Source organism: Eptatretus burgeri, chromosome 14, assembly GCF_056783735.1.
Source record: "Eptatretus burgeri isolate ZD-2024b chromosome 14, Ebu_testis_v1, whole genome shotgun sequence".
Classification (NCBI taxonomy): domain Eukaryota; kingdom Metazoa; phylum Chordata; class Myxini; order Myxiniformes; family Myxinidae; genus Eptatretus; species Eptatretus burgeri.
In genome coordinates this window covers 51,432,861-51,455,641 of record NC_140974.1, presented here as the reverse complement: position 1 = coordinate 51,455,641, position 22,781 = coordinate 51,432,861, and the positions used below count along the sequence as shown (strand labels likewise).

At 45.3% G+C, this 22,781-nt stretch overlaps 1 protein-coding gene and 1 long non-coding RNA gene across 2 annotated transcripts; both read right to left on the bottom strand.

Moving 5' to 3' along the window:
- Positions 1-60: 60 nt before the first annotated feature.
- UAP1L1 (UDP-N-acetylglucosamine pyrophosphorylase 1 like 1) lies at positions 61-22,414 on the bottom strand. Its single transcript, XM_085855786.1, has 9 exons — positions 22,072-22,414; positions 12,984-13,188; positions 12,310-12,485; positions 11,832-12,004; positions 5,950-6,143; positions 4,930-5,070; positions 4,632-4,799; positions 4,302-4,368; positions 61-620 (listed from the first exon to the last, which is right to left on the bottom strand). The coding sequence occupies exons 1-9, from the start codon at positions 22,346-22,348 to the stop codon at positions 537-539; spliced, it is 1,485 nt and encodes a 494-aa protein (XP_085711912.1). The 5' UTR covers positions 22,349-22,414; the 3' UTR covers positions 61-536.
- LOC147013181 (uncharacterized) lies at positions 19,459-22,061 on the bottom strand. Its single transcript, XR_015051427.1, has 2 exons — positions 20,887-22,061; positions 19,459-20,797 (listed from the first exon to the last, which is right to left on the bottom strand). It is a non-coding gene; the product is annotated as an uncharacterized LOC147013181 (long non-coding RNA).
- Positions 22,415-22,781: the final 367 nt, after the last annotated feature.

Sequence of the window (22,781 nt, the reverse complement as noted above, 5' to 3'; positions counted from 1 at the left end):
ACTGGTTATCAGTCTAGAATCTAGATGGTAACTACATGGAATTATGACAAACTTTGGAAATCAAGTGGTGTTTCTTTATTTGAAAAGGGGGAAAAAAAATGAATCATTCTGGAATTGCATACACAGGTCAAAGTTTGTTTTTCCAAATGCTGAAATACATTTTTAATTTGGAAAATTATTTGAGCTTAAATAGCCCTGATCCATATTGCTACAACCAACCCCTACCCCATTGGCTTGATTACCCTGATGGTATCTCTGAGACTATTTTGTGATTTGTAAACAAAGTCTCAGGTGAGATGGATAATACTTCCCATCTTTTCATTAATCTTGATTGAAAGACTTACCCAGGACCATTAGACATGTATCCTCACCACAGTGAATTTCTTCCTCATTCCACCCACCCCATGAAGGTAATTGCATTTAACATTGGAAATCACATACGACCACACCTTTCTCACCAACTTATCCAATGTGGGGGGGGGGGGTGGGGGGGGAGGGGGTACATATGCACCATGCCCCACAAAAATCAAGGTTCTTTATTTTGGCGCTACGCATACGTCACTCGGCTCCAAGACAAATGGTGATACGAGCTCCCGACCGTTCACCAGCTCACTCAAGCCCTGGTGGTGACAACACACCGCATTAATGAGGATGCAAAACCACAAATTAACAAAATTCAACAATAACGGTACACAACTGATGAACAGCAGACAATGTATTGTCGTGTCCAGTGGGTCTAACCCCAACCTGAACGGATGGCAAAGCTTCTCCCTTCAAGGCCTACAACCGAGACTCAGAGATTAATGCGCATGCGGGAAGGGGGGGGCGCAATGGTAGAGGAGCAGAGGAGCAGAGGAGCACAGCGCAAGGGGGATTTACATTTGAACCCCACAACAAATACATGGATAGAGCATCTTAAAAGGAATACATTTAATGAAAAATATTTAGAAAGGATATTAATTCAAAAGGGTAATGATAAGAAATCTTAAAGTCAAGGCACAGACTCAATACAGATAAAGGAAACACAAAACAAAAAGAAAACCCTTCCTTTCAACTATTCTTGAACTTAACTTGGCTCAGAACTGGTCCTTGTGGAACTTGGAATCGAGGCGCTCTGATTTGCATGTTCAGACTCGCACAAAATGGTGCTTCTCTCGTAGTGCGACACACGCCAGACAATCCGCAAGCGGCACTCCACACCAAGGCCCAGAGCCCCAGTGTAAAGGCTTTGTGCACCGATCGTTCTCGACCTAATCAAGAGCCAAAGGTCAGCATCTTGCTTCACCGCACAGGCCAAATTGCCTCAACACGAATACAAGGATCGTGCCGTCGTCCTCGATGCGTGTGCTCACTCCGCCCTCGCCTCTCCAAATGATGCGCCTCGTGCCTCCGCTCCGATCATGGCTCTCCAAAAACGCGCAACCCTGAACTCCCTTCCCCGATTCTCTTCCGAAATAAACTCTTCCTCGTGCGTTCCTCACACTGACCGTGCGTGCGTTTTTCCGCTCTCTCGTCCTATTCAATATGATGCTCCCCCACACCCTCTTCCTCCTCAGGTGTCATGCCTAAATCTTCCGCCTTCAGAGCATGGCCTGCTTGCACGAAACCCGGGAAGGCGTGGCTTCTGCCTCTTCCGCTAGCTTCTGACGTCACGCCCATCAACCATTGGCCTCGAGGGCCTGACCGCCTATTGTCATACCCTCCCTCCCCCATTCAGGCACACATGAACCAGCCTGTTGACATGTGGGTGAGCGCAGAGTCAAACTAAACCCCATCATCTCTATATATCTGTTCTCTTACTTATCTCTTTTTCCTGGAAGAGTGACACCCATATATCTGATAAAACGATTCGAAAAGGGCCTTACGTGGTCAGGTTTTCTATTTGTGACACTGCTTGTACTATACATACGTGCCTTTTTGCTAAATTATACACCCTTTCAAATTGTGAAGTTGTCAGTGTCCATTGGTTAAATATAGTGTTGAAAATAGGGAGTTCTTTCCTGCTAGTCTGTTGTGATCATTCGGAAACAAACGCATACTTTTACGGGATTGCTTGGGTGTATCTTGATCTCGGTGGCGTGTTGGAGGCACATTTCCCCATCTGGGGTATTTAGTTTGCCAGGAAAGTAAAGTGGGATTTGGATGCTGGACTCCACTTAAATTAAACATCTCAGATGGTGTCTGTGGTTGCTTAGCAACCCGTTGTTCCGTGGAATTATTCACTGAACAGCGGCTTCAGGACCATGATCTGGGAATCGATTGCAAGAGCCCCCCTTATAATCCACCCCGAGGCGGATCCATAACAATATACACTCAAAATAAAGAACAATGACTACATCATCATCCCAAGAAGGAAGCCACACACACACACACACACGGTCATTTTTGAAATTTGTGTGAAGGAAATAAAAAAATTGTATTTCAAAATAAATTCATTCATGATATTGAAGTACATAACATGCATTTTTATTATTTTTAGTTTTATTTTTTGCAGGCAAAACACTTGAATGACCATGTGGAACTGGTCGGGTGAAGAACGCGCTTTCGCTATCAAAGCCTTTTACAAGAATAATTTTAATGCAGTTGCTGCACAAGGTCAATTCAAACTCCATTTCAATGTTCAACGTCATGGAAGTGTGCCGTCTGTTCGTACTATCAAGTTATGAGTTCAGAAGTTTGAGAGGACCGGTTCAACTTTAAAAGAGAAACCAAGCTGTTTCTCCTGAAGCTGTTAGGGTTAGGGATTTGGGAGATTTGGGAGCACCCAAATCAGTAAGAACGGCACAAAACATTGAGCGTGTAAGGGAGCCAGTTTTGAGAAGTCCGCATTGCTCCAGCCGAAAGCATGCATCAGCTTTAATAATTTCTCAAACAGTTCGGTCATATCAAAAGGACAAAGTGTATGTTAACCGTCCGCAAACTCATGAACTTAAGGAAAACATCGGACGTGAAATCAATGATATTGACGTGGCCATGTTGCAGAACGTCATGAATAATTGGCGTCCAAGATGGGAGGAACGTGTAAGACGAAGTGGTGTGCATCTCATACATTAGATATTCTTTTCCACAAATAAATGGCATGTTATGTACTTCACTTTCTTGTAAGAATTAGTTTTGAAATACAACTTTTTATTACCTTTACACGAGTGTTAAAATAACCATTTTCATGGCTCACCCTGTATTATGTACTGGTAAATACTTACAAAAGCTATCTTGGTTGAAGTTATGACCTTAAGTTGTAAGCAATTTACCGATTTCTCAACTGCTGGGATCATCAGCAGGGCATAGTTTTTCATCGAGGTTTCGATCCTTTCAGACCAGATTATCATTGCAGTAGATTATCGTTATAATACAAGGAACTTCGATGCAGGAGGAGGCTCCGAGGCCCATCAAGCCTGTTTATTCCTGCTTTTAAAATAACTCGCTGACTGCTGCAACTACCTTTGCAGTGAGATCATTCCATGCATTCACCACTCAGAGATGGATCCCCACCTTACTACCATCACAACTCCTTTACTCTTGTCTGTGGCCCACTGGTCCTGTCACTATCCAGTGTCCATTCTGCTGAAAAACTCTATCTTCCATTATCTTAAACATGTCTACCAGATCCCCTTGCAAGCAATTCCTTTCTAATGTAAAAAGTCACGTCTATTTCAGACGCTCCTCACAAGCTTTGTCTGGCTAGGCCCGGGATCAATCTTGTTGCTCTAAGCTGTACACTTTCTGTGGCAACTACTGCATGTCCTTCCTCCCACATGGTAACCAAAACTGGACACAATACTCAAGATGAAGCCTCACTAAATTAATCAACAGATCTAACACTACCTCTTGATTTATAATTTATCCTGTTATTAATGAAACCTGAAACCCTAATAGTTTTACAAATGGCTTCCTGACAGTGCTGTCTGCTTATCATGGTGACACAGGTATGAGAGGTGTAAAAAATTTTTTAATTCTGCATTGGTAGGATGGCCTTGAGGCATGCACACTCACCTCTCATCTGTCTGGGTCTGAATGTCGACATAGCTAAAAACCTGTCATGCCGGTATTTCGCAGGCAGGACTTGACATCAATGTGTGTGCCGTCCCTCGGATGGATGTTAAACACAAAGAGTAGGTAAGCTATTGCCGGCACCCTGAACAAATTACAAATGCCTGCCCTAACCTTGAAGGCATTGCATTAGCGGCACAGCTGCGACTTGTGCCAGTGGTGATCCCCCACATATTCATGCTGCATACAAAAGACGACCCTCAATTCAACCTTTAGTTCCTGTATGGTCATGAGGCTTTGCCATAGCTTACCTCGCCTGCATACGAGACCAGAGAAGAAACTTCACACTGGATCACTGGATCGGCGAGCATGGTGTCACTGCAGGGAAAAAGAACGGAACACCATGGCCGTGAACTTCAGATAGCAAATTATGATTTGTAACACTTCTATGAGCCTCAGTCTTTGGAATGTTGCTCTTCCATGAGCCTCATTTAGTTTTCTGCATATTTTTTTTTAATAAGAGGCTGTTGTGTTACTAATACCACAGGATAAAGGCTGTTGGAAATATTGGAAACATAAGAAATTCTAGAATTCAACAACCTCCACAATCGTCATGGCTATTTCAAGGTAATTGTACACACCTCTGAGAGCGCATCGGTCGGAGGATCGCACCGGCATTTTCCAACCAGCGCTGATGCAGAGACAACAGCAAACGGCATGCTGTGCTCGGTGTATCGGTGGCTGCACCATCGGCATTTTTCAGTGGTGCAAACTCGTCCTGGCGGATCACCTCAAGGACCACAAACTGCCTAATGTGGTAAGTAAAGGCAGCAGCACCTCGCTCACATAACTTGGCAAAAAAAAAACATTTTGATCGAACACCGCTCTGGTTACAAGGGCAGCAACATGAAAAGAAACACAGTAGCTCGGGAAACGTACTCGGATAAGGGGAAAACGTCAAAGACAAACTTCTCCAGCTTCACAGCATTCGGTTGGTTTGGCTTCACCAGCTTCCCTACATCGTCGATGTAAGGAACCTTCTTCTTTGCTACATGATATGGCAATTTGGCCAAGTGTTCTCTGTGGAAGGAAGAGAGAGATGGGGGCAACATAATGCAAGTTACATCAGCTTTCTGTTATAACCATTCATTCATATACAGTGCTTGGCTGCCAATTTGCATTATTGCTGGGTGCATGGCTCTGCCACTGATACAGTGCCCCTTAAAAGATAGCTGGAATTTGGCCAAGGTGTGGTGATAACCCACCTCCTCTTTGAAAAAGGCACTGAGGGATCTTTAAAGTCCACAAACCCACGACAGCAGACTGGGTCCTCTGGATCAACGTCTTAATGGATGAGACGACAAATTGTGTGTGTGTGTGTGTCTCTCTCAGGACGATGAAACAGGAATTACAAGGGCATGCCCCCCCCGCCCCACCCCTGAAAAACACCACAATGACGGTTTATAGCTGGGCTGAGATTCAAACACATGCTGGATAACACAAAGGTAAGTGCAAATACCTCTTAGCTATCCTGCCACCCGTGACTAATCTCCTCACTGAATTGCTCTCAACGTCACGGTAATACCTCATTGTGTGGTATCTGGTTCCTGGCTCATTTTACCACCAATTTGGATTTATTTATACTCTCTGCTACCCAGTGTAAGTAAAGCAACTTCTTTATCATGAAGGCATCATTTTTGGTGAAGAAACATAGCCCGACGGTGTCACAACAGGAGAGAGAAAGGTTGTACCATGCAGGGAGGTACAAGGAAGGATACAAAGCAGGAATGGTTGCAAGAAGGGGTGGGGGGGGAGTACGATCAAAAGTTTTTGCTATTGTTGCATACATTATGTAGATCAACCATCATGGCACAAAATCCATTTCTGATATTGAAACAAGCATCAATTAGAGTCATGCACTTTTCAGTTCTGTTGTGATCATTAGTGTGGGATTCTCACGTTACAACCCTCTTGAGGAAGTCAATATGGAACAGGTGGTTGCAGATATTTGCAGCACGAAAGGTGAGTCGCCCATCTGGATCACGCCGAGTTGTATCCTCAGGACTCAACTCACTGTACTCTCTGACCTGGTTCCGTCCACCAACTCGACACACCACCCCTACAGACTCGTTTGGCAACACTTTCTCCACAACCTGTTAATCACAATCGCACAACAAAATCACAAGAGGGTGTATGACTTTCCCTTTCCCATTCCATGTCGAAGGAGGCGTACGATTCTTTCCTCAAACAATCTATCTGCCAAGATAAGGACACTATCTGCCATAAAACTATCCAATCCACTAATCACAACAGCCACTGGAAGAGGTGCAGTTCCTGGAACTCCTTGGCTTTATTATCTGACATAACCTTTTGTGGAGAATCACCAAGCTAGCATTAAAGACTCACTGCCATCTGGATATTCTCTGAAGAGCAAAGGCATTCCTGCACACAGCTCATCATGATGTACAAGGCTTATAGTTGGAGTTCCATTGAGTGTGGCTCTCCACTCTGGGCTGGTGCTCATGCTTCCAGACTTGATCCTCTCGAGGCAGCAACAAACAACGATTTCTGCAGCAATGGAATCTCAACACAGGCAGCTGATCCCGAGGGACTGTCACTCTCCCTCCGGCAGCAAGTTGGTGGGCTCTTCACTTCATACAACCTTACATCTGGTGTTGTTCATCTCCTGCCCTCTCCTCACCACCCCAGATCATACGCATTCCTCAAGAAACCCTTACTTACTCATCTTCCATAAGCCCAGGCTGTTTGCCAACCTGTATTTGTCACCTTATTCTCCCGATTGTGGAATCATCTTCCTGCCTGTGTCTATTGCCTTGTTCTCCTCATTCAATCTTTCAAGTGTGCTGCACTTCACGACCTCATTAACACCTATGACCTTTTCCACATGCTGGTTCTTTCCTATTCTGTTCTTTTCTGGGTCATTGTTCCTTGTTATCTTGCCAAAACGAAGTTTTTGCAAGATATGTTAGTCAGCTTGTATGTTTTTTTTTGTTTTGTTTTTTTTGTTTGTCTGTAATCACGTATAAATAATTCTGCAGAGCACAGTTATCATTGGAAATCTTTGTAACTTCACATATCAGAGGCCTATAGAGGTCCCTTTCAGTGCATAAAATTTTGAAGGTCAAAGGTCAAGGTCACTGTCACAAATTAGGGAAGTCGACGAAACCCTTATTTTTTGAGTAATTTTGATCGGATCGTCTTCAAACTTCATGGGAATATAGTTCATGGTCTGGTGCTCAGCTGATTAATTTGTGGTGGCGATTGGCCTTGACCTTCATGGTTCGCACCTAAGGTCAAACATATTTGACCCCAAGGTCAAATTTTCAAGTTTGAGGAACCATATCGTGTAGTACCTCAAATTGAACACCTCGATGAGTGCTTTCTAGATATGTCAAGCTTGAGACATTGTGACGTTATGAGGCAAACGCATATTTTTCATGGTTACTCTAGAACGATTCTCATCGGAATCTCTCATAGGTAGATATTCCTCAAGGAATCGCTCCTGGTGGATAGCAGCTCTGTTCACCTCAGTGTGACCTTAAAGAAGTCACACGGTCACCTTTTGGCAAGATGGTTTATTTTTATGTTATTCCCGATTTTATATGTCCACACAACCACCAAATTCTCTGATAGTTTATAAACCTGCTGGTGTGTGTGTGTGTGTGTGTGTGTGTGTGTGTGTGTGTGTGTGTGTGTGTGTGTGTGTGTGTGTGTGTGTGTGTGTGTGTGTGTGTGTGTGTGTGTGTGTGTGTGTGTGTGTGTAAGCCTCTCGCACGCGCACACACACAATCTCCACACGTGGGTGGGTTTCAGGAGGTGGAGCAGAGAAGTAACAGGTCTCAAAGTATCCACCACCGTTGGCCCATTTATGTTGTTGGTTGTCATCTCTATAATTAGAGTTTCAGAAGGTGGAACAGTGTCCTCCCAGAAGTCAAAGTATCCACCTTCATTTTGGTGAAGAATCGTGATTCATGGGCGAAATTGTGAAGTTGTGTTGTTTTCAGAGTTTTGTTCCAAGGGCTCTTTTCAGGATAGTCATTGAGCCCCGGACAGCCTCCAACTGTAGTTTGTTTGTGGTAATGTCCCTGGGATGATTTGTAGGAGCTTTGTGAGGTTGTTCATCATTCCTGTTGCTCCAATTATCACTGGTACAATTTCGGTGCTCTTCAGCTTCCAAAATATTTTTACTTCATTCTTGAGATCTTGATATTTGGTCATTTTCGTAATTCCCATGTTATTTAGTGTTTCGACCAAAATCACTGGGTAGTGAATGCTGAGTTAGCAACTTGCCTTCTTTTCCTTTTTGCATCCGAGTACTGTGTCCAGTTGCAGTGCTTTGTTTTGTACGTTCACGCTTGATGGGATCATCAGGTCGTATGTGAGCTTTATGTCCTTGTTTGCAATGATTGTTTTTGGTTCATGTTTCCATGAGTTTTCTGGAACTGGGATAGAAACTTGTAGATGTGCCAGTGGATTACTCTACATACCTTGTTAGGCCTTTGTTTGTACAGCTGTTCTGACATGAGCTTTTTACATCCCAATTAGAGGTGACTCGTGCTTTCTGTTTATACTTTGTAGAACTCACACTTGTTCAATCGACTCAGTCCCACCATCTTTTTAAAGCCATTGGTGTAGTGTCCTTCGTCTTGGTCATTTATAATGATTCATTCTCCATCCCAATTCAGTTCACCTCTTCTTCGCTATTCCAGTGATCCTTCTTTGTCTATCCCCAATCTGTCCAACTTTTTGATATATACATTTCCCTTCTCTTTTGTGTTTCTCACAGTTGTCAATATATATCTGTTGATATTTCTTCTTATATTTTTATTTTGTCTTTTTTGCAATCGTTGGGGCTGTATTTTTGTAAAATTCCATTTTTACATTCACCTCAGGCTCTTAAAGCTTGACGATTTAACGATAAATTTGACGACGATCACACCTTGACGATTTAGCCAGCGTATGCCGACGTATGAAAAATGTGTCAAACACTGGCACACGTCGAATACGTTATGGGTAAGTTTTGTATACGTCGTAGTACGCTGGCATACGTCGTAGTACGCTGGCATACATCGTAGTACGCCGAGCTCAGACAAATTTTAACATGCTCAATTTTTTGACGTATGCCAGCGTATGACCCACACGTTCCGCATACGCTGGCCATAAGTTGTAGGCACGTTACGCGATCGTTGACACACGTTACTTGTAAGTTACTCATAAGTCGAAACACGTCGAGGTAATGTTTAGCATACCCGAAACTTATCTCTAACCTATGAGTAACATGTTGTAGGCATGTTACGCGATCGTTGACACACGTTACTTGTAAGTTACTCATAAGTCGAAACACGTCGTGGTAATGTTTAGCGTCAGTGTTCCAGACTCCATGGTTTTTTTCTTCGGCAAGACGGTGATGTTGACACTTCGATTTCTAGTGCGGTTATCATATAATATAATTAATAGGCTGCCGCTCAACGATTTAAATCATAACCGCACTAGAAATCGAAGTGTCAACATCACCGTCATGCCGAAGAAAATTTTTTTTTTTTTTTTTAAACCATGGAGTCTGGAACACTGACGGGTTCCTCCTGTGTGAAGCCCATTTTTATATACCAATTCCCCTAAACGCTGCCAATACGCCATTATACGGTAGCTGTAAGTTAGTAACATGTTCAGTAAGTTCTGTGGTCATCCGGAAGACATCAAATACGTCTACATACGTCAATATGTGTTGGAGATATGTTACACATAGGTTCAAAGCACGTTACTCATAGGTTAGAAATAAGTTTCGGGTAAGCTAAACATTACCTCGACGTGTTTCGACTTAAGAGTAACTTAAAAGTAACGTGTGTCGATGTGTGTCAATGATCGCATAACGTGCCTACAACTTATGGCCAGCGTATGCGGAACGTGTGCGTCATACTCTGGCATATGTCGAAAAATTTTCAGCATGCTTAAAATTTGTCGACATACTCGGCGTACTACGATGTATGCCAGCGTGCTTCAGCGTGCTCTTAACGTCTACAAAACTTACCCATAACGTATTCGACATGTGCCAGCGTATTCGGCAAATTTTTCATACATCGGCATACGCTGGCTAAAACGTCAAGGTGTGACAGCGGCTTGACACTTCGATGTCTAGTGCGGTTATGATTTGAGTCGTCGAGCCGCAGCCTTTTAATAGGCTACGCCACGTGATCGTCGGCGATATGCTGCCGCGCTATGCATAAGTTAGACTATCGTTGGGCATAGGTTGTGAACGCCGACAACACGCTAAGCATTCGTTGGTATAAGTTATCTATATGTTATCGAAAGGCTCTATGTATGTTACTAATAAGTTATGCATACGTCCAACTCGTTATGAATATGCCCAAAACTGGAAAAAAAAACCATCACTAGTTCAGCGTACGCCAGCGTTTTAAATACATTTAGATATGTTGCCATACGCTGGCTAAAATGTCAAGGTGTGACAGCGGCTTAATGGAACTTTGCAGAAAAGACATGTCGGACACTGGCTCACAATTTTGGAAACCCAGGTTGAAATCATGTGCACCACGTGTTTATCGGTCATTGACGAATGTCCTTGCAATTAATGGAAAAGTATACCGATGTCTTCCATGACGTATAAACTCCATTGTGATCTTTCAGTCATGAAAAAAATAAAATAATATATATGGAAACTAAGGGGGGGGTGGAAGAGGGGAAATTATAATAATTTTGAGACAAATTTGGATGGCAATGGTTTAGGCCTTTGTAGCTGAAATCGGAAAAACTCGGTTCGGATCCGGCTTGGTAATTTTGGCAAAAATTTGCCAGGTCCAGGATAAGTTTCTAATGCATCAAGTGATTGTAAATTGATCGCTTGGGGGATGCATGATTGCAATCCAAGCTGTGTTGACAGGTACAGCTGGCTACAGTTCTGCTCACATTACAATAGAACGATATCTTATGCAGCAAATGAAAATGATGAATTTGTCACTTGAGTGTGTGTTTATTTCCATTCCTTTCATCCAATAATAAGTTATAAATTCAAATATCATACCATGCATATCTCCATAAATATGATTGCTGGACTTGCTGATTTGCACTACACTAATGCAATAAGTGTTGTTTGTACTGCTCTTTATTACATCATGTCTATCAATCTACTCTGCAGATGCTGCCAACACTTAATACACGTGTTCCATACGGATACGCTGCGAGCATCCTGCGAGCACGCTGCGAGCACGGATACGCTTGAGGTCATTCCCCACCGAAAGAGTTGAGACACGAAGTCGATAATAAAGAGAGATAGACGAGGCACAGTGCTTGCCATACAGCCCAGTGCACCGCACAATGACATTGCCAAGAAATGCGTGCGATGAAAACGATAGTTGGTTTGAGGAAAATACTTGCCATTCATTTAATCTCTTATGGGTTTATAAGTTCAAAATAAAGTGGCACACGACACAAATTAAATGAAGCCCTGTCAATAATCGGATTTGCTTCTGGCCACACGCTGGTGGTCGAGAGCAAAATAGTCATGGGATCATGAATCAACAGTGCTCCAGCCCACCACCAATGAGAATCTCACGTCGTTAGCCACCTAATGAGATGAAGCTTGATTGGTCAGTGGTATATTTCTCGTTTGACTTTATGACGATTGCTGTATTTTAATATGACATACATTAGTAGACAATGGACAAGTAGTGGAGAAGATTTGAATTTGGGTGTTCTGAACATTAGCCATCTGTTTAGATGAGAATGTGAACCAGGCTAACCCAGGTTGACTTTTCAAAATAAAATCATTAAAAAACAAAAATAAATTAATCCAAATCTTTTCACACCTTGGCACCACAATCTGCTCCCGTGGCGATACAGAAGCCGATGAAAACTGGATCTGCAACCCGCACAAGCACGTTGTCCACACAATAGACATGGACATTGCATATACCTCGTTTTTCCATGTCTTGCAGCACACCGCTCGTGTCCAGTGCCTTATACAAGCCACCATTGCCATCTGTCAGACAAAGCAGCATGATGTGCTTCCTTTGGCTTTGGATAGTCTCCAACCTTCAATGTCCATATAATTGGTGAAAAATTCATCTCAGCCGACCGACCGTTTTTCTTCACAAGTTCAATATTTTTCCCTTTACTTGCAAACCCTTCTTTACCTCCCCATCATTTTCTCTTGCCTCCCTTTTCTTTCACACAAAACCACAGCCCACCACATTCATAATATGTAGATGGGACCATATCTATCTCATCAGAAGATGAGGCACAAAGTCCACATGAGCGAATGTGAACTATGCAAGCACAACTTACCTGGAGCCATGGCAAGCTCCCCCTTGTCTTTCAGAATGAGCTTTCCATCAAACGTGAGGGCTGGCAGCATGCCTTGCTCAAACAGCAACACGTTGTCGGGTCGCAAGCCAAAGTAGTTGTGCTGGGCAAAGAATTCTCTTGTGGGCTCTTTGGTGTGATGGCTGGTCATGATATACCTGGCAGGGGGCACAAGGTCAACTCATTGGTTGCACAAGAAAGACAGGAAATCCAAGTCACAGTGTTCATCATGGAGGAGCTTAGGATCTAAACGACCCTTTCACGTTTAACAATTGGGAGTTTTATTTGGATTTATTCTTTCGACAGGTAGAAGGTATTGGAAGAGCGATTGATAAAATTGCAAGGAACAGGTAGGTGTGCATGTGTGACGTTTTAGACACGATTAGAAAGCATGCATGGGAAGGGAAAGAGGATGAGTATACATGAAAAGGTCATTAACCGCTCGCTGCCTTGGACTGAATGTTGTCATTCAGGAAGTGTTGACAAAACCTTTCCTGACAGGAGACTTAGGCATGGGGCCTGTGGCCTTTTCACTGCAAACCCACAGCCTTTTGATAAATAATATACTCAATTAATGTCCGATATACAAAGAAAAACAAAGAGCAACTTTATGTTACAACATCAGGTTAAGTCAAAATGATGGACAGGAAACCCACCAGGGTACTTGGCAAGTCGTGTTGTGCAGTTTATCTGTAAGATGCTGTAGATGAAGAATTTGTTCAGCCTGTAGCTGGTACAGAGACTTTCCAGAGGGAAGCCCCAACTTGTACATGCCTTTTGGATATGGTACACCGAGTCGGGTTCCTTGCCCACCAGCGAGCAGTAAGACTGCGACTGCACCTGTCGCTATCTGTAGCAGCCCTGTAGACCATCCGACAGCTTGGTTATAGAAAAATATCCATCATGCTCTCCTAAAATAATAAAAATTGCACTGATATATCAAAGTCCACACCAGAAACGCGCTCCAGGCACCATGAGGTTGAGTGACTCATTCTCATTCATTAAATAAGTCCAGTCACAAACAAACAATCTGACACCATTTAATTTATTTTCACCGCCAAGATGTCCAATCACCTCACACCTGTTACCCTATCAGACATCTTGATATTTTTCGAGACACATACAGAAATACAGAAAATTAATTCCAGGTACAAGTAAGTGTATATATTTAGGTTTAAAAGGCAGAAGTGTATGTTAGGCTACATTACCGTATCCAACACGTTACATTAGTTATTCATGCTTGCTGTATATGTCCTTTAAAACAGTAAGTTTCCTGTTTGGAATGATTTTCAATTTTGTTTGACTGCTACACAGGCAGACAGAACAAAAAAATATCATCTCGCTCCTCTCCGCACTTGTCTCGGGATTAATTCAGAGACAGAGTACTGTTGAACAGCAAGTTTGTTCCGATTTGTGTGCAAAATACAACATTCAATTCAAATAAGTTGTCCCTCGATCATAAACTGATAAGACAGACAGACATGAAGCAATTGCTTAATCCCGCTTTTCACTTAACATACGTGGGGTACAACAAACAAATATATATATATATATATATATATATATATATATATATATATATATATATATATATATATATATATATATATATATATATATATATATATATATATATATATATATATATATATATATATATATATATATATATATACACTGCATACAAATTCATTTTTATAATATAGAAGTCGACCTATCCTAATGTCTGTGTAAAAATCCCCATTCCTGCAAGTCTATGTTTAATGTTTTTAACCTCTGGAATTGGTTCACGAGTCAGTAAGTAACCACTATATTCGTTATTGGTGTGTGTCTGTCTGTCTGTCTGTCTGTCCCGAGCATAGCTCCGTGGGTTTTGATCCGATCCCGATAAAATTTGGGTGGGAGGTTTATGTCATGATCTGGTTGTGGTTTCCTGAGAATGGGCGTGGTGCCCCCTTTATGGGCGGAGCTACGCCCAAAAAACGTGTTTTTAGGGGGTAGCCGATTTCAATTTACATCTTCTCCGAGGGGATTTGTCGAATCTGGCAGGGGTTTCGGTATTTGGTTAGTCCAATGGCACCTGCATAGCCCCACGGAGCTCGATTTTTCATTTTCGTCCCAAGGTCAAGGTCACAAGGTCACGAACTTAGAAAATTGCGAATTTTGACATAATCATACGACTGCCCAAACTTTGAAAGCTAGGATGACAATATTTTTTATGAATAATCTTGAGGTCATTCCCCACCGAAAGTCTTGAAACCATTTTGGTCTATCTCGAACACCTTGCCCGTGGCACCCCCTTCAAGTTTGTTTTTACGCTGATTTCATCAAATTATGGATAATATAATCCGAGGAGTGCGAAATGCCATAATAAGCTGAGTCCAATAAGCTGACCCCAATGATAATTGAGGTAACACCGGTCAACGAGCTTATTATGAGATTAAGGATTCGTCACTACTTCGGTGTAATTTCCCTGGTCTCTGTTTATGCTCCGACTGAGGCGAGTGATCTCACCGTGAAGGATGCATTCTACGCCACACTCGAGTCTGTGGTTGATCAGTGCCCCAGACGAGATACACTTCGAGTCTTGGGGGATTTCAATGCATCGACTGGAACTGATAGGAATGGTTATGAGGTGTGTGTTGGTCCCCATGGGTCAGGAACTATGAACCAGAATAGCACTAAGTTCCTTGACTTTGCAAGAAGTCATGGACTTAGGGTGGCTGGTTCATGGTTTCAGCGCCCACAAGCTCATCGCTGGACTTGGTATTCCAACGCTGGCGGTGTGGCAAAGGAGATTGACCATGTCCTCATTGACGGTCGTTGGAGGATGATCCAGAACTGCAGGGTCTACCGGAGTGCTCAGTTCCTCAATACTGACCACAGGCTTGTTGTAGCAGCTCTAAAGCTGCACCTTAAATCCTGGAGAATGGTACCATCCCAGCCTAGACTGGATGTTGGCAAGCTCAGGGATGAGAGAGTAGCTGAGGAGTTTGCGAACAGGCTGAGTGGACACTTGGGGGGTCTGGGTGCTTTGGGGGGTCCTGAAGAGTTGTGTAGCGCCTTCAAGACCACAGTCCTTGATGTTGCCGGTGGATGTCTTGGAGCTCACCGCAGGGCAAAGAAGAATTTTGTCTCTCAAGGGACACTGGATACCATTGACCAGAGTCGCAGGGCCAGGCTGAATGGCAGAGCTGAGCTGTTCAGGGAGCTGAGGCGTAAAACTGTACGTGCACTGAGGGTGGACAAGGAGGCTTATGTGCGAGGAATCTGTGAGGGGGTAGAGCATCAACTGTGGACAGGTGATTCTCGTCCCGCTTACAGGGGAATTCGCGCATTACATTCATCCAAGCCCATCCCTCGGAGCACTGCAGTTCGAGCAGAGAGTGGTAGGCTCTTGACAGAGGAGTCTGAAGTGAAGGCCCGCTGGGCCGGTTACTTTGAGCGGTTGTACCAGGCTGATCCCCCAGCTGTCGAGTTGGACGTCAAGGGTGTTACAATCCCTGTTGCTGACCCTCGAATCAACTGTGGTCCACCTTCGCTTGTGGAAACACGGGCTGCGGTGAACCAGTTGAAACGGGGCAAAGCTCCAGGGATCTGTGGCATCCATGCCGAACTTCTCAAGGATGGTGGAAATGCTGCACTCATGTCGTTGCATGCAGTTTTGTGCTCTGCCTGGAACACAGGCATCATCCCAACTGACTGGAAGAGGGGCCTTGTTGTCCCTCTCTGGAAAGGGAAGGGTGATCGCCAAGACTGCAACAACTACCGAGGGGTGACGCTGCTCTCGGTGCTGGGCAAGGTCTTTGCTCGGATAATTCTTGATAGGGTTCGCCACCATCTGCTTGAGCACCAGCGTCCAGAGCAGTCAGGCTTTACACCAAAGAGGTCAACGATTGACCGTATCCTTGCCCTTCGTGTCCTCACCGAACGCAGACGAGAGTTTCAGCAGGGGCTGCTTGCAGCCTATGTTAATCTCTGTAAAGCGTTCGATTCAGTGAATCGGGATGTCCTCTGGAGGATTCTTGGTCTTCGTGGGGTGCCACCAAAACTGATCGATCTGATGTCTGAACTCTACTCTAGTACTGAGAGTGCTGTGAAGTGTGGTGGTACCATCTCTGACTTATTTCCAGTTGTTACTGGGGTTCGTCAGGGATGTGTACTGGCCCGCACACTTTTCAGCACTTGTATGGACTGGATTTTAGGGAGGATGTCGGAGAGATCAAGTTGCGGTGCATCGTTTGGGAATGTCAAGATCTCGGACCTTGATTTTGCATATGATGCAGTCATCTTTGCGGAGACTTTAGACATCCTTTTGGGGGCCCTCGAGGTGCTGAATGAGGAGTCGGAGCCGCTGGGATTACGGGTTTCTTGGGTCAAAACTAAGATCCAGGCTTTCGGTGACATCTTGGATGCTGCTGTCCTGTCTGTGTCTGTTTGTGGTGAGGATGTTGAGGTCGTGGAGAGATTCACTTACCTTGGCAGTGATATTCATGTCTCTGCTGGCTGCGAGTCAGAGGTCAATAGACGTCTGGGTCGGGCCTGGGGAGTCATGGATTCACTGGATCATGGGGTGTGGCGCTGCCGGTACCTGTGCTGGAGGACGAAAGTCCGAGTCTTCAGGTCCTTGGTACTTCCAGTCTTGCTCTATGGATGCGAGACTTGGACTCTGACCAAGGATCTGAGACGGAGACTTAATTCCTTTGGTACCAGGTCTCTTCGGAGAATCCTTGGCTATCGCTGGTCGGATTTTGTGTCCAACGAGCGGTTGCTGAGAGAGACTCGGATGAGATTTGTTACCTGCATAGTCCGTGAGCGTCAATTGCGGCTGTATGGACATGTGGCTCGTTTTCCTGACGCTGATTCCTCAATAGATTCTCTCAGACCTTCCTCAATAGGTTCTCTCAACGAGGGAGTCTCATGAGTGGAGGAGGCCAGTGGGCCGACCACGTGCCTCGTGGTTGCAGCAGGTTGACCATCATCTCAAGGAGATGGGGATGGGCCTGGCATCTGCCTGGGGAATGGCCAGACGGAGGCCCCTGGAGTACCGGCGGAAAGTGGACGCAGCGACGCGCTGTTCTGGCACATGCTCCCATACCTGACCTGACCTATATGACGTTATATTGTTCCTGGAATGTTCCAGAGGAAGTTTTGCACCAAAGGTCATAATTCTTGACCTTTAAAGTTCACAAAGGTCAACTTTTCAAAGTTGTGGGAATCGAACTGGGTTTTCGACCTTCGACGAACTAACTCCAATAAGCTGTAGCACGTATCCTGTTTCCTTATTTTAATGTCCACAACATTGTTTTGTGACCTTTAAAGGTTACACAAAGGTCAAATTTTGAAAGTTGTTGAACGAAACCGGGTTTTCGACATTTTGCAGCAAATAACCCGTCACTCGTACCACATCATGTTGATCATTTTTATAACTTGTGCAAAAATTATCACATTGTCTCATCCTTGACTTCTGAAACAATCTACATAGTCAAATACCGCTCGTGAACCATTGCCGTCTCCAGACTTGTCTGTGTTTTAATCTCTTTTAAGCATTCACTAGGCCATCGGAGCTAGTTTTAGTGGGAGAAATGTATACGCGCCTTTAGCCTTCGGCCAAGTCTACCAGACCGAAGGGGTGAAGAATTGCTCCACCCCCTCGTGCAATGGTGAGGGGAGGGGTGCAGTACATCATTGATGACTCATGTGCCCTCGGCGATAACGGTGACAGTGTGCTGAGGGGAAGAGGAGGAGTCACTCAGAATTGACTGAGGAAAAGCTGCATTTCTCTGGTCCGACGAGATCCATGCCATGTCCTCTCCTCAAGAGCCCAGGTGGCGAAAGCGGGAGCCGGTTGTCCCTGTCCAAGCAAGCTGGGACTGGATTCTCCTGCAAGACTGATTTTTTTTACAGTAATTAAGGGAAGTCTGTTGAGGGTTAATTGACAGCAGTAATTAACACCGCATATCAAGACAGTACTGTGCACCTTTGGGCATCGCTCAGCTGGAATTACGGTACCAACTAGTGTAATGCTTGGCTGGTTCAATGGTCCCATGGTTATGGTATCACAAGGGGAAAAGTCAGTGACCCAGCTTACCGTTGTGGTCGCACTGAGGTGACTCGTCGGACAAATACCAGGTAACTGTAATGACTCGTGTGACGACAACAATATTACGCATGATCATTCAACATAGAATCGAAGACTTCATCAAGTGAGAAATTCCCGTTGAGTGAGCAGGTTTCAGAGGAGGAAGAGTTACTCGAGATCAAATCACAAATCCAAGGTGGATCATGGAAAAGGCAAGGGAATATCAAAGGAAGGTGTATATCTGTTTTGTAGATTATAGCAAAGCTTTTGATTATGTTGATCATGAATTGATGTGGATTATGCTGAGAGAAATGGACATCAGAGCACCTTACGAATATGGAAGTCATTTGCACACAGAAAGATAGCAGTCGCTAAGCTTAGTTATTTTGATAACTATGTGTTTCTAGTCAGGGTCCCGTTCCTTCTGTCTTATGGGGATTTTGTGTGTGCGCTGCGAGTTATTTTATAGTCAGGTTTATTACATCTACAACAACAACAACGGCACCATCCCTGACTCAACCCGGTCGCCATTGCCCACGTGTTTTTGGCTGAAGACGTGGGCGGAGCCTCCATCGCCTGCGATCCGACTCCGCCCCAGAAAGGTGGGAGTTGCCCTACCTCCTGTGGGCCTGTCCAATGAGGAACGGCCAGCGGATCGCGTGATGGAACCGTCCAATCAAGAGGCGAGTGGGAGGAAAAAGAAACCGCTCCCACCTAAAAAGAGGAGAGGGTGATCGTGGAGGTTGCTGAGCGCCTGCGGTCTTGGTGGCGGTTGCCGAGCGCCTGCGGTCTTGGTGGCGGTTGCCGAGCGCCTGCGGTCTTGGTGGCGGTTGCCAAGCGCCTGCGGTCTTGGTGGCGGTTGCCAAGCGCCTGCGGTCTTGGTGGCGATTGCCGAGCGCCTGCCGTCTTGGTGCCTTGGTCTCGTTCGTGGGCCGTGGACTTCGGGTCGTGGGTTCGAGTCCCACTGTGGTGGTTTGGACTCGGTGTGACCGCACGAGGCGGGAAGGTACCCCGGCCCGGCTCTACCGAATAAAGACCCACGGGGTCCAGTTTTGTGTGTGTGTGTGTGTGTGTGTGTGTGTGTGTGTGTGTGTGTGTGTGTGTGTGTGTGTGTGTGTGTGTGTGTGTGTGTGTGTGTGTGTGTGTGTGTGTGTGTGTGTGTGTGTGTGTGTGTGTGTGAGTGTCCGTGGGCCCCGTCTGTAAGTAGAATCTGTAAGTTAAGTGACTAGTTCATTGTACATTACATTTCTTTATTTGTGATAACTCTGCTCTGTGTCTCCCTTCCCGATTATTGCCTATTGTAAAATAAACCCCTGTGTGAAATGTTCCAGTTCGTAACCTGTTGTTTCTTCCATTGACCCAGCACGGTGCGAGCTTGAGAAATAGTAAGGCCGTTCGTGCCGTAAATTGTTCATTTGGACCGACGGATCTTGGTCATCCCCGCTCGGTTTACACCCGGATCGGGCTCAGTAAATGGTCCGTTCCGCCTGAGGGTGTGGTTTTCCCCGGTAGTTGGACGACGTGGGTACTTAAGTATATTGAAATTACGCAATTAACCCTCCCCTACGCCGTCAAAATATTAGCGACCACGGTCCGCTGAGGGACCCGTGAACTCTCGGACTTATCCGAGAGTCACGACCTAAATTCCGGGTGTCCAGTGGGAGACGACTCCACTGCTCCACCTTGTGGTCGTTTATCACCACCAAATCCCGGCCCACAACAATATATCTGATGAGAAGCCTGCACATTAAACAAGCTACAGTAAGTACAGAGTATAGAGAGACAGAATGGTTCAGAAATGGAAAAGGAGTCAGACAGGGTGTTCATCTCACCCCTTACTTGTTCAACCTGTATCGTGGGTACATCATGAGAAAATCAAACTTGGATGACAGAGAGGCTCGGAGTCAGGATTTGAGGAAGATGCATCAACAATATCACTTTGTTGTCAGAAAGTAAAGGGGACTTGATGAAACAGCTGCAGACTGAACAAGGAAAGTGACAAAAGCTGGTCTTTATTTAAACCTCAAAAAAAAAGACTAAAATCTTGTGAACCGAGAAGATCAACGTGTTGAGATGGGGGACTGATCATGTGGAAACAATGGAAAGTTTCATCTTTCTGGTTCTAAGATTAAAGTGAGTAGAGAATGTAAAGGACAAATTTTAATAGACGGTTCGTGTTGGGGAGAACAGCATTGTCAGGATTAATTAACAGAGATCTCGAAAGACAATTGTGATGTAACAACACAAACCAAGAGGAGGCTGGTTAGTAGTGAATGATCTGGTATTTCCAGTTACAATGTAATCACATGACTGTGAGTCATGGACAGTGAAAAAGCAATTAAGGAAGAAGATTGACAGTTTTGAAGATGAATGGTTGAGTTCCAAGGACTGCAAAGAGAACAAACAAATCAGTATTTGAAAAAATTAAACCACCATGTACATGAGAAGGACCGATACTAAAACAGAAACTGTCATACTTTTGGACACATCAGGTGTGGAGAAAACGAACACCTGGAGAAGTCAACCGTGCTGGGTCAGGTTGAGGGGAGAAGTGGAAGTGGCAGACCTTGAACGTGCTGGATGGACGGGGTTAGTTGGCAGCAACCATGCTGGATCAGGTTGAGGGGAGAAGTGGAAGAGGCAGACCTTGAACGTGCTGGATGGACGGGGTTAGTTGGCAGCAACCATGCTGGGTCAGGTTGAGGGGAGAAGTGGAAGAGGCAGACCTTGAACGTGCTGGATGGACGGGGTTAGTTGGCAGCAACCATGCTGGGTCAGGTTGAGGGGAGAAGTGGAAGAGGCAGACCTTGAACGTGCTGGATGGACGGGGTTAGTTGGCAGCAACCATGCTGGGTCAGGTTGAGGGGAGAAGTGGAAGTGGCAGACCTTGAATGTGCTGGAGGGACGGGGTTAGTTGGCAGCAACCATGCTGGGTCAGGTTGAGGGGAGAAGTGGAAGTGGCAGACCTTGAACGTGCTGGATGGACGGGGTTAGTTGGCAGCAACCATGCTGGGTCGGGTTGAGGGGAGAAGTGGAAGAGGCAGACCTTGAACGTGCTGGATGGACGGGGTTAGTTGGCAGCAACCATGCTGGGTCAGGTTGAGGGGAGAAGTGGAAGAGGCAGACCTTGAATGTGCTGGAGGGACGGGGTTAGTTGGCAGCAACCATGCTGGGTCAGGTTGAGGGGAGAAGTGGAAGAGGCAGACCTTGAATGTGCTGGAGGGACGGGGTTAGTTGGCAGCAACCATGCTGGGTCAGGTTGAGGGGAGAAGTGGAAGAGGCAGACCTTGAACGTGCTGGATGGACGGGGTTAGTTGGCAGCAACCATGCTGGGTCGGGTTGAGGGGAGAAGTGGAAGAGGCAGACCTTGAACGTGCTGGATGGACGGGGTTGGTTGGCAGCAACCAAGCTGTGTCTGCCAGAGCTTCGGGAAGCAGCGCAGGATAGGAATGTTTGGAGAAATCTGATCACGAATGTCACCACAAGTCGGACACTACTTAACCAACTACTGCATACTAATTATATATATATATATATATATATATATATATATATATATATATATATATATATATATATATACATATACACACGTTATAAGTATTTAACTGATTTGGACGACCCGAGATTTTAAACGTACAGTATTCTCGAGTAAAACAAACCTCGTTGTCTCCAACTTTGAACACATTCGGGATCTGAACTGGACACGCTGCCCAACAAGTTCTCGAGTGGAGGTTCCAGGTCCACGGGGGAACGACTGGGCCCCCAGTCGTCATGAGGCGCTGTGAAGCATTCGAAATCCTGGCGCAGAGTCGTCAAGTCGAGGCTGGAGAGCTGCTTGATGAAAGCTTCGCGCTGCGAACGCTCGAGCTCTTCCCAGTACCTCAGGACGTGATCTTGTCCCGCCGCCGCCAGTCGCTCCCTCAGCGAGCTCTCCATCCTCGAATATTTCCTTTGCGCCGTCTGAATGGACGAGGCGACTCTCGAGCGAACCGAGTGAAAACCACGCCCATTGCAAAACCACGCCCGTTGCAAAACCACGCCCATTGCAAAACCACGCCCATTGCCGCGCCTCCATGACGTAACTGCAACACGTCACGGTACAACACGGAAGTGACGAAACGCACGAACTTTTCTCGACATCGTCTTTATTCCTTTCTATTTTCCTCCCGCTGGCCTTTCTTTTCACGGTCGCATTGAAGGTTTTGGGTGGTGTATGAGCACATTATACAATAAAAACGGAGATTTGTGCTTTCGATTGACCTCAACTTCCTGCCCCAACCGCAATCGAACGGCAGGCCTGGCCAGCCGGTTCGTGAATAGATGAGTGCCAACCTTCCACCGACCGACCGACCGACCGACCGACCCGACA

Excerpts from the sequence above, each read along its gene's own strand:
- UAP1L1 (XM_085855786.1), bottom strand. The coding sequence starts at position 22,348 with ATGGAGAGCTCGCTGAGGGAGCGACTGGCGGCGGCGGGACAAGATCAC. Across the intron at positions 4,800-4,929 it reads GACGTTTTCCCCTTATCCGA|GCAGTTTGTGGTCCTTGAGG; the intron begins GTACGTTTCCCG and ends TTACCACATTAG. Across the intron at positions 4,369-4,631 it reads CGACCGATGCGCTCTCAGAG|TGACACCATGCTCGCCGATC; the intron begins GTGTGTACAATT and ends TTTTCCCTGCAG.